General features: G+C 29.8%; 2 protein-coding genes across 2 annotated transcripts; both read left to right on the forward strand.

Moving 5' to 3' along the window:
* Nucleotides 1–3736: 3736 nt before the first annotated feature.
* LOC107892121 (40S ribosomal protein S17) lies at nt 3737–4594 on the forward strand. Its single transcript, XM_016817118.2, has one exon. It carries the CDS (start codon nt 3974–3976, stop codon nt 4397–4399), a length of 426 nt encoding a protein of 141 aa, XP_016672607.2. The 5' UTR covers nt 3737–3973; the 3' UTR covers nt 4400–4594.
* A 1858-nt stretch (nt 4595–6452) lies between these two features.
* Nucleotides 6453–7318, forward strand: LOC107892258 (cyclin-dependent protein kinase inhibitor SMR6). Its single transcript, XM_016817289.2, has one exon. The coding sequence runs from the start codon at nt 6740–6742 to the stop codon at nt 7064–7066; it is 327 nt and encodes a 108-aa protein (XP_016672778.2). The 5' UTR covers nt 6453–6739; the 3' UTR covers nt 7067–7318.
* Nucleotides 7319–11983: the final 4665 nt, after the last annotated feature.

Raw genomic sequence — 11983 nt, forward strand, 5'->3', positions numbered from 1 at the left:
CGTTTTTCAAAATAAAAATGGTTTCGACATGGCTGACAGAGTGTAATTACATTGTAATGTCCTATATCATTTTTGGTAGTACAAATTATAATTACACATTTATATAATTTATATTTTTTAAAAAATATTAATTACTATACAAATTATTAGTATGATAAAAATAATTTCTAAATAAGTAACAAAAATTAAAATCAAATCATTATATGTATTATGCTAGTTTAAAAAAGCAATCAATAATACAATTACTAATAAAAATAACATGAAAAATAAACATAATATGCAATTTTATCTAATTGTTCTAGTGCATATTTGTTGGGTTATTCCCTCTTTAATATTTAACATGCTTCTTATTATCATTTATTGGTCATTGACTAAGTTCATCATCATTTGAATTTGAATCTGCATCATTAAGATTATCAAGATCTCCTTCTTCCATGTCTGTAAGAAGTATGGATCATTTCAATTCCACTTATGATTGAAATTATAGAATATGCAACATATTGACACGATCCTTGTTTTTTTATGCAAGACTCAGGTAATGTTAATATGCGAAATATATATATTTTTTAGCAACAAATATTTTCTCAACTACATTTCAAAACCTTGAATGTCCCAAATTAAATAGTTTGCAAGTTGTCATAGTGCTTGTGTTTGACACCATTCCCTCAAATTGTATCATATCTCACGATATGATACAAGAAAACATTTTTTTATTTGCATAATTAGCATCAACATTATAATATATGAGTTTATAGTCCAAACAGTTTGTACCTTTAATTATAAAAACTTATATAAACTTAATTTACAGAAAAACTTATGTTAGATTATATATTTTTATAATACATAAATTAAGTAAAAAAATAAAAAATTTATAATATATAACTTTTATAAAAAAATATGAATTGACTAAAACCTTCATAATGCTTCTTATAAATAATATATTTTTTCTTATAAATAATATATTTTTTCTTAACTTTTGAAAGTTATATTTTATTAATAAATTATAATAAAAAACTATAAGATTCTTTGTTTGGCATGTTTGGTGAGGAAGTAATAAAGTAGTTGATTGTTTGACAAAGGCGGCAATAAGGAAGATAAACTAAGTAGTCTTGTTCTCAGTTCCACCACAGTATGTTATACGACTGCTAGAAGAGGATAGTCGTGATCACTTATATGAAGGAAACACTGTTTTTCTCCATTCCTAGCTAATAGGAGTGTTTTTTCTCTACCAAAAAAAAACTATAAGATTCTTTTATGAATATTTATGTTATTTATATAATATATAGTATGGACATATAAATAAATTATGTCCATACAAGCTTATTCTTGACATTTTTGGGGCCCTAGGTGATACAATAAATTATTGTGGCTCTTTTTAAAAAAAAATTATAAAATGTAATACAATAAAATAAAAATATATACTAGTAATAAAATAAAAAAATGGGGCACTTTTTTTTTTGCCTATCTCTAATGAAGTATCCGTCAAAAAAAACTTAAAAGGTTGAAAATTTTAATCCATGTTAAAAGCTGGAATTTTTTGGGCCCTTTCCAGCCCTGGCCTTGGGCGGCTGCACACTCAAACTACCCTTAAGGTCGAGCCTGTATCCATACTTCTTGGCCATAACCTTTTAAAATAAATATATCATAACACTTTTACAACATAAAATAATTTTTTTACATAACTTTAGAAATCTTTTAAGATTCAAATAATATAATTTGTAGTTATAACTTTACAAAATACACATTATTTTGATAATATAATTTTTTATGATTTATAATATAAGAATTTTTCCATAACCATCCCAAGCTCTCATACATGTTCAAACTTATAATATAATTTTAAAATTGGATATTTGTATAATTATCTACGTAAATACTCCAATTGTCACCCTTGCCTTAGAATTGAAATGTGTAATTGGGGTGCTTCAATTATACTCAATTTGGTGGGACTCACCAAGTGTTTATCCAAACATACCACCTTTGTATAATTAAAAACAATTACATATAAATCCAATCATGAAGTGGATTTCTAAAAATTACGTTAAAAATATATAAATATGCCAAAAAAAAAAGCAAAAGTCTACAATGCATATAGTAAAAAAAAATGATAATAGAATATACAAAATGATAGTATAGAGGTCAAATTAATAAAAAAATTTATATAAAATATTAAAATGATAATTTAGTTATAATATAGAGGTCAAAAGAGATATTAAGCTTTAAAATATTTTTATTTAAATTTAATTATAAAAAATATGTAATATATAATATTAATATATAAACAGTAAAAATAAATCAAATTTAAACTTAGGAAGTTTTTTTTTTTAAGTGTAGATCTATGAACGAGTCCAATTACAATAATGAAATTTGGATTCAGCAGAAAAATAGAGCTAAATCTCACATTTCTCCGTACAATTAATTAACAAATTTTAATTAAATATTAATGAATTAATTGAAGTAGACATTCTCAACTTATGACCGTTATTTTAAATTAGTCTTTAAATTTAAAATATTCTAATTATATCTCTAAATTATTGATGTTATATTAATTAGGTTCTTTCATTATTAAAATCATTAATTCATCATTAAATGACATGACAAATTATATGTAGCTAAATTTAAAATGAAAGTTTTTTAGAAAAAAACATTGCCGTATAACTTTTAAAAGTAAAAACTAGAAATAAAGTAAAATTTAAAAAAGAGAAAGTGAATGACAAAGCCTTTGTAGAAGTTTCGAAAACCTTAACAAATATTTTTACAAGATTCATTTTTACAATATTCATTTTTCTAAAATTTTCATTTTAAATTATGTCAAATACGATCTTACATATAATTTAATAGTTAAATTAACAATTTTAGTAACAAAGAGATCTAATTGATATAATCTCAATAGGTTGAGATGTAATTAGAATGATTTGAAGTTTGGGGACCAATTTAAAATAAGGGTCATGCTTTGGGAATGCATAGTGCAATTAACTCAATAACCCCCTATAATATTCCAGCCGCCCCATGAATTGATTATTCCTAAACAAGTCATGAAGGGTATAACAAACATACATTGCCTCCACATTAGATCAAGAACGGGATCGAAAGGATAAAAAACGACTAATTCATATAACGCATATGGCTCTGGTTGCTGGTTGGGCCGACTCAATGGCTCTATATAAATTAGCTGTTTTTGTTCCCTCTGATCCCGTTCTTGATCCAATGTGGAGACAAGGTATGTTTGTTATACCCTTTATGACTCACTTAGGAATAATCAGTTCATGGGGCGGTTAGAGTATTACAGGGGGACTATAACAAATTCGGGTATACTAATAATAAGAATAAGAGCAAATTACGCCAATGGTCATTCTAAAATAGGGTCTATCTTATTTTAATGACTCCAATTTTTTTTAATTTAATCACTCTAAATAAGATAATTGTGTGAATTAATCACTTCGGTTAAAACTTTTGTTTTCTTCTAAGGGGATGTTGATGTGACATATTAGCACATTGAATGACTAACATTTGGTACTTTTTTGTTGACTTTTGACTAAAGTTGGGAAAAACTTTTAAACTAATTATAAAGAGAACCCTAAACTTTAGTCAAAAGTCAATAAAAAAATATTACGTATTAATCACTTAATATGCTAACGTACCACATCAACAATCCATTAGAAAACAGAAATTTTAACATAATGGCCAATTTACAAATTTCTTATTTAAAGTGGGTAAATTAAAAAAAATAAAATCAAAAGCCATATTTTAGAGTCAGAATGAGTTTACCCTAAAAACGAAAAAGAAAATTCGTTGCACTTTTACACTACTATAGAAAAAGGTCAAAAATTTCATCACCCATATATATATATGAACCCTACTTTCGCACTCTGAAAACCCTAGCCCTTCATTGCTCTTCCACCTCCGCAAATCCCCGCCCAACTCTCCGCCGCCGCCACCGCCACGGCAACCGCCACCGCCACAGATCCAAGCAATGGGCCGCGTCCGTACCAAAACAGTGAAGAAATCCTCCCGTCAGGTCATCGAGCGCTACTACTCTCGCATGACCCTAGATTTCCACACTAACAAGAAGATCATCGAAGAAGTTGCCATTATCCCATCCAAGAGGCTCCGCAACAAGATCGCCGGCTTCTCGACCCATTTGATGAAACGGATCCAGAGGGGTCCGGTTCGCGGCATTTCCTTGAAGCTCCAAGAGGAAGAGCGTGAGCGCCGCATGGATTTCGTCCCCGATGAATCGGCCATCAAGGTCGACCAAATCGAAGTTGATAAGGAAACTCTTGATATGCTTTCGGTTCTTGGGATGTCTGATATTCCGGGGCTTGTTAAGGTTGATCCAGTCGCCGTTATTCCTCAAATCGGGTTCGGCCGTGGTGGTGGACCCGGAAGGAGGTTTTAATTGGTTAGGGTCCGTCTATTTGATGGGTTCTTAATTTTAAGTTCATTATGTTTTATTTTTTGGGTAGTATTTAAATTTTGTGGTTCTTGTTGGAACAATATTAGTTTTTATGTAATGGTACTGGAATTTGTTGAGTTTGATGTGCGCTTTCTTTTTAAAAGCATTTGAAAATGAGAAACTTTTTAGTTTCTGCGATTGTTGATTGCCATTTATTTTATTTTTTCTTTGAATTTCATTTTTGTATACTGAGGTATTATGTTGATTGATTGAAATGGTGAATTTGAGAATAACGCCCCATTTTCGATTCCAATTTTGGGATTTTATTCATTAGGTGAAAAGTTGAGGTAAAGAATCCCAATTCTGGTTATTTTGTTTTCAATCACATGTTCATGTTCAGCAATTTTTAATGGCAATTGTGAGCAAGAAACTAAAAGATTGTATGGTTCAATTTTAAAGTTGTATTCTTTGTGCTGTGGGAAAGGCATCCATGGAAATGGTGGGTTTTTCATTAAGCCAACTTGCATAATCCTTGGGCTCATATCTTTCTTTTATCTTTGTATTCCCTGATCATGGTTGGATTTGAACATGAATAAAAACTGAAAAAACATTTGGTTTGTCACATCTGCTTGCAGATTTATCACTTATTTTAATTAGTGGTTGAGTTTGTAACATTGGAAGTTTTGAACTGGAATGTGTCTTTAGAAGTCGTTAATGAACTCAATTTTGTGTATACATCTATGATTAGAATTCTTGGAAAGTTCACAACCTTATAATGCATTCATGTAACTGTTTGTAGTAGAGCTTCGGCATTTTCTTCTTCCTTATTTCTTGTTTGTTCTCTCCCTGCAAATACTTGCATTTTATCTCTTGCGGTTCTTTAGAGTAGATCAGACAATGATAGATTAGCTTAGTCATCTAATGGAGGTTCCTGTGTTATTTCAACCCCTGGATTCTCTCTTTCTTTTCTCTTGCAGTTTGTGTACGGATCATTTTGGGTTGTTTGAGGTTAGGGTTATCTGAGTCTGATTCTTTTTGGGTTGGGAAGGTTAGGTGGTGAAGTTATTTCATTTCGTTCTAGGCAATAGTTACATCTATGTTGCTTCGACTGTTAAAGTTGTAGATCTTACCATGGGTATGAGAAATAATAGAAAAACTTGACAATTGTTAAATAAATGGGAGTTGGACACATAGAATAAGGTCTGTGTTACCTCTTCACTAACAATTGTGGGTTGTCATGGATCCTAGAGAGTTGTATTTTGAGCAACCATCTCATTCTGGAGAGCTGTCTGTACATTATATAATATCAAGAGAGAGAGCAGTAAATAGTTTGATTGACTGGCTTTTTAAGGTTTTATTTCTTGTAAAGAAATTATGGACATGGTTGAAAAAACTTGAACCCTCATGTTTGGCGCTTCAATTAATTAAACCCATTACGGGAAGATAATAAACAGATTAGACATTTTTTTTACTATATTATATTAGACTTTTTTTTACTATATTATATTCAAGGATGAAATTGAAATAAAATATTTAAAATGGATTATTTTGGTAAAAATCTAGAATTAATCAAAAAAAATTTGTTATATCGATTTTTGTATCAATGAACAGTCAATTTTTAAATCCATGATTACAGCAAAATAGCGATAATTTCTTGCTTCATCACCCCTCCCCCCTTTTTATCCTATTCCTATTATCTAAATGGGTTAATATAAAAAATCTCTTTGTCAGGCCCAGCAGCCCATTTCATACATACTTTTATATGTAACGTCGCCGTATTGTTCCCCTTTGGGCATTACGCCGGTGATTGTGCCCTCTGACTGGGTACAATGCATCACTTCCTAGAAAATCAATATTCAATTATATAATGTCGAAAACAAAAAGGGGCAAAATCGGAAAACTCTCCCAAATATCAGCGGGAAAAAGAGCCGTTGCTCATTAGACTACCCAAAATTTGGCGCCAAAAACAAAAATTCCCCCTTCCCCCTGCCCGTAAATTCCCGGGCAGCCTACCCTTCTTTCTCTCTTCCCTTTAAGAAATCAAAAGCTTAGTTATAAACATCTCTTTCTTCATTTCTCCCTCAATTCAAAACCCTCTCCTTTTCTTCACTATTATCCCCCCCCTCCAAAAAAAAAACCTTTCCTTTTATTCCATCTTCTCTTCATTTGATAAAAAAAACTCAAGTCTTTTTGCTGATTTCATTCAAACAAACCACCCTTTTCCCCCCTTACTTTGGCTATCTCGTTCACTTGGATTACTCTGTTTTCGCTCTGTTCTAGCCCATTTTCATCAAAAACTAACCATTTCCAAACTTGGGTCCTTTAGTTTTTATCTGATAAAAAATGGGGCTCTCCAAAAAACCACAACTAGATGGGGTGTTAGACAATGAAGGGAAGAAATGGGTAATCACCGGTATCGCTATAAGGACTTCATTGAAGCCAATAAACACGAAACCAAGAGCAAAAGAAAACGAAGAAGCAGAAGAAGAGGAAGCTTGTTCAACAACTCCAACTTCAAAAGAAGCAAAAATACCAGACAAATTAGCATGCCCTTTAGCTCCAAGAAAGCCTAGGCCTCCATTGAGATGCCATTACACTGGGGTTAGGGAGTTCTTTACCCCTCCTGATTTGGAATCAGTGTTCAAGCTCCATGTTGAGAAAGCAAATTGAGTTTATGCTTAAAAAGAAGTGGGGGTTTTTTTTTAGGTTAGAAGCTGATCCTATGCTATCTTCTTTTCTTTTTTTTTTGGGTTCAATAGTCACTCCTCTAACTCTAAGCCAAAGACAAATAGTGGAGAAGAAGAGGTCAAGGTGTACAAAGATATAATATTTCCATGAAATGAGTAGTGTAGCTTTGTTTACTTCATTTTACCTCAAAGTTTTTTATTTTGACTATGATATATATAAAAGTTTCTTGCTTTAGGTATTGCAATATTAGAAGCTAGTTGATAGTGTAATGGAATGGTTTTTGTAACTTGGTTGTAGTGCTTGAAAACTATGAGATTGTTGGGTGATATTCAAATGACAATTTTTTTGATATTTTAAAGTTTTAGTTGGCCACTGAGCAAAGTGACACCATAGTTTGCCTTCAAAATTTGACATATCTAAAGTGTTTGGTCCATCAAATTCTTCGCTGCATTCACTGGTCAGTGCAGGCTCAGTAAATGATTGCCATACGTATTTCATCATGGTTGCAAAAAAATGAACCTGACCACCTGATTTAATCATATAAATTGAATTTAAAAATTATAAAAATGGCAATATTAAAAGAAAATGAGAAAGAATCTTTATTTCAATCAATCTTTGCACTTATTCCAATTTTCTTTCAACTTTCTCTCTCTTTTTTTGTGACTCTACACTCAAAAAATACACACGTGTAGAGTGTAGAGTAGTAGGGGTTTCTTCTTTTTTCATGCACAGTCTTAAAGTTGTCCCAATAAAAATATGGTAAAGCAACCTTCTTTTGCATGGCTGGGCAAATCAATGACGCTGGACTCACTGGACCCATAATATTTCTTCATTATGTTTACATATTATATAAAAAAGTAATAATAATTAACGATATAGCATGATACAAGTTTAATTTATATAATACAGATTATTAACATATTAGAATTTATATAATCAATCTTCTCACATGAGGAAAAATAAGTGGAAACGATAAAAATAAGAATGAATTTGGATGGACAGATTTTTTACTTACGGTTAATATAAAAATAGCGGTGATGATAAAATTAGATAAGTAAGTTAAACGCACTGCACTGTACTCATCGTCCATTCATACCCACCTTAAGTAAGTTGAGTGAAATGGATAAATTATTGTTACTAAACATATGTTAAGTTTTATGTTTAATCTATACTAGTATTTAAATCTTTGGTTGAGTTGATATCAAGAGTCAATTGAACATTAATTCAGTTAGGGAAATTACAGAAATATCATCCCATAATTAAACTAAGTTATATTATTTGAGGGTATTTTAGCATTTTTATTTTAACAAAAATCAATAAAAATATGTATATGGTGAGATTTAAAACCACACCAATTGGATTAATAAGATATTAAATTTACCACTTAATCAAAACTTTATTTTGATAGTATGTACTATTTTTCTTAGAATATTGTGTTGCCTGATTTATTCATATGTTTAAATTTCATTTTACTTACTATTTAATCTATTTTTTATTTTAATTTCATACATATTTCATGTTTTATTATTAATTAGTTTCAAACCATACATTTTATTATTTATTGTGTTATTTTGAAACACAATCCATGTTTTATTTAATGATATGTAATTTTCACATGCATATGCGTATGATAAAGTTTCTAATATTATTTATTCTTTATTTTTTTATAATTTTTCAAAATAAAAAGAAAAATTATAATATCATTAAATAAATTAGTGTCACTCAACTTATAACACTAACATGGACCAAAACTTTTATAATAATATAAATATAAATAAATAATAACTTAAACACAATTTATATATTTATTTATATATAAATATACCAACATAATAAGATTATTCATATTTGTCCGACGCCTAACAATGGCGAACCCCAAGTTGGTGCTAAGTGCTTCTGCTTTATCTGATTATAAAAAAAGACAAAGTAATATTGAGTGGTAAGTTAGAATCCTATGTGGGGATTTTTTTTTCTGACAACAAGAAACTCTTTTTTTTTTTTTTTAAAACTCTTTTGAGCCTTAATATTGGAAGTAGTATATCAAGTACCATTCAATCTTTAATTATATCAATCTAATAAAATATTGACACTTCAAAAAATTGATATAAAGTAATGGAAATTGTTGTCAAACACAGGAAAAAACTTTTAAACCAACACGATTCAAACTTTCAACTTTGTTGATTATATTCCTAATGCATATTAATAGTGGGAAATTTTGTGTTTTTTCATGTTTCCATCTTGTTGACACCTTGGAATCCAATGCTGGACTTGAAGTTGTCACGCAAAATAGTATGAAATGTTTTGAATCCTGCTGAAAGGGTGATTCTCTTAGGAGAAGTTTTTAAAGTGTTGTCTATCAATCAATAGATGTCGCATTTGACAATTAAAAGTATTGTTTTCGTGACTGGAGTTTTGTCCATTGGCCTCTGTGGAGAGCCATATATGGTTTACGGAAAAGTACCAATTGAGCCACTATTATTGTTGACGTGGGAATCGGCTCCTTCAGAAGAAGCCTTAGAAGTGTCATCCTCAGAACAGTCGACCCGAATCATTAACAAATGAAAATATAATTTCTATGGTTGACTTTTATTCCTGTTCTCCACGGAATACCGTGTATGATTCACGTAGGAGAAATTCCGACCATCATACAACATTTTAAAGAATTTAAAAGTCAGTGGAACATGATAACATAGTATTTCACTAGCTGATTTCCCTTCAATAATTTCAAAAATATTCAATTTAAGATTGAAATAAGCGAAACTAAAATAATTTAGCTTCTTTAATTTGCAATGTCTAAAACAGTATGAGTAATTTTCAAAGCATGCAGCTGATGGGTAGTACAAGCTCATGAACTTAGGGTTTTCATTTATTTCAAAGCTGATGTGTAAATAGTGGATAAGATTTTCAGACATCTTTATACTTAAATAAAAAGAAAAACAGTCCACCGTCCATAAAGTTTTTAATTAAAAATTCAAGTAAAATTAATAAGCTGACTTTAAAATATATATATATATAAAAAGTTAATATGCATAATCTATATGAGTGGAGTTAGGAATATTGTGATAAGGAATTCAAGAAAAAATTATAAATTTTTAGGGTTAAAGTTACAAGTTTTCTATTAAAAAAATATAAACTCAATTATTAATTTTTAAAAGATTAAAATACAATTTAATGTATAAAAAATAAGGTTGAAATAAAAACTTAATGTTTGTTTACAAATGGAGTAGATAAGATATCTTGTGCAGGATGAAGGGATTCGTTTACATAAAATAATGATGATTGGGAGTTCAAAATTTATCTTAATTGGTTTTCTTTGCTTTTCTAGGGATTAGCTTTCCTTTCATCAAAGTTGCACTAAAAAAAAAGTTTAAGGTCTTAAACCTGTAAATAGATATAGCATGATTTTAGGTTGTTTGTATTAGGTTTCTTTTACTTTAATACTCATGGTTTTTCCTCTTGTCCTTGCATGTGAAGCAGCAATTTATTTGACTTTGAGTGAATGAAATATAAATATAGTTTTGTCAGCATTATTTTACTTTTATTTATTGTATATATAAATAAATATATTTATTCAATATAAAAATAAATTTATGTATTTATTTTTTAAAAATATGTACAATCGAATCAAAATATTTCATGTATACATTTAAACAATAACCAATGTTTCATGTACATAATTGCAACAAACTAAAATTCATATTTTAAATTATATAAGATCAAAGTTCATGTGTAGTTTAGAGATTTACCCCTATATTACAAACAACATATTCTTCATAGACAATATTTATACATAACTATTGAAATAAAAATATTTTTGAAGATATTCAAATAGAAGTTGTGGGATCTTATATACAAGTGAAATTAACTGCTCTTTCCACATTAAAAAGGGAAAATAAAAAATCAATTAAAAATCTTTGAAAATCTTGAATCTAACTGTAGAATCAATGGCCTTTTAAGTGTGTCTTTACTCTTTTTGACAAGCAGAAAATCAAAAGGAAAGGAATTTGTTTTTAAAGATAGGGTTTCATCATGCAAACCGAAAACCAATCAAGGTGTTGTTTAAGCTAACTGTTCTTGTCTCATGGCGTTCATCTTAAATGGACTAATTTTATGTACTTTTATGTATGTTTATTTCGATTATTAAAATTCTAGATATACATAGGTGATGTTTGTCAATAAGTGAATTAAGAATATTTTTGTTATATATCTCCATCTTATCTGGAGGACTTTGTCAATTCAGCCATTTTGATTAAAGAGATTATTCACTGAAAAAAACCTCACCAAGAGGTTACATCACTCCTTACATGTTATCGACACCTTTCTCTTGCATGCTTAGCACATGGCTCACCTAGTCACATCAATACCTAATCTAAAATAACCTACTGAGACAACACCCTCCATAGCTTTCAAGCATGTGCCAAAGACCTATCATAACTCGGCAAACCTCCTTACTTAATGGGACAAATAGCTTCATGGGATCCATATGAAGAATCTATATGCATGCTCAACAACCTAAAGACAAAGACCAGAGGCTATGTTGTTACTTTGCCAATGATCCTTTTAAGTCCTTCTTTAACTAACCTAACAACTCTCTGCACATACATCGTGTGAATCATCTTCAACCACCCAAATTACTTTTATCAACAATTAGTGCAATGAGAATGGATAACTATGGCCCATTATAATGAATATTTTTCCATAAATCAAACTCAAAATCAGGAGAATAACCATCAAGGCCAAAATCTCTAGCCTTAAGCAACTGAGAACCAACAATGTTACTAATAGTATAATCTTCGACCTTTCAACTCATATAATCCCCACAATCTTTATTTCTAGTAGTATCTTGCCTATCAAAGTTACTACTACCTAGAGATTACAATCTCCAAACTAACAAACATT

The sequence above is a fragment of the Gossypium hirsutum genome, chromosome A09 (genome assembly GCF_007990345.1).
Source record: "Gossypium hirsutum isolate 1008001.06 chromosome A09, Gossypium_hirsutum_v2.1, whole genome shotgun sequence".
Lineage (NCBI taxonomy): Eukaryota > Viridiplantae > Streptophyta > Magnoliopsida > Malvales > Malvaceae > Gossypium > Gossypium hirsutum.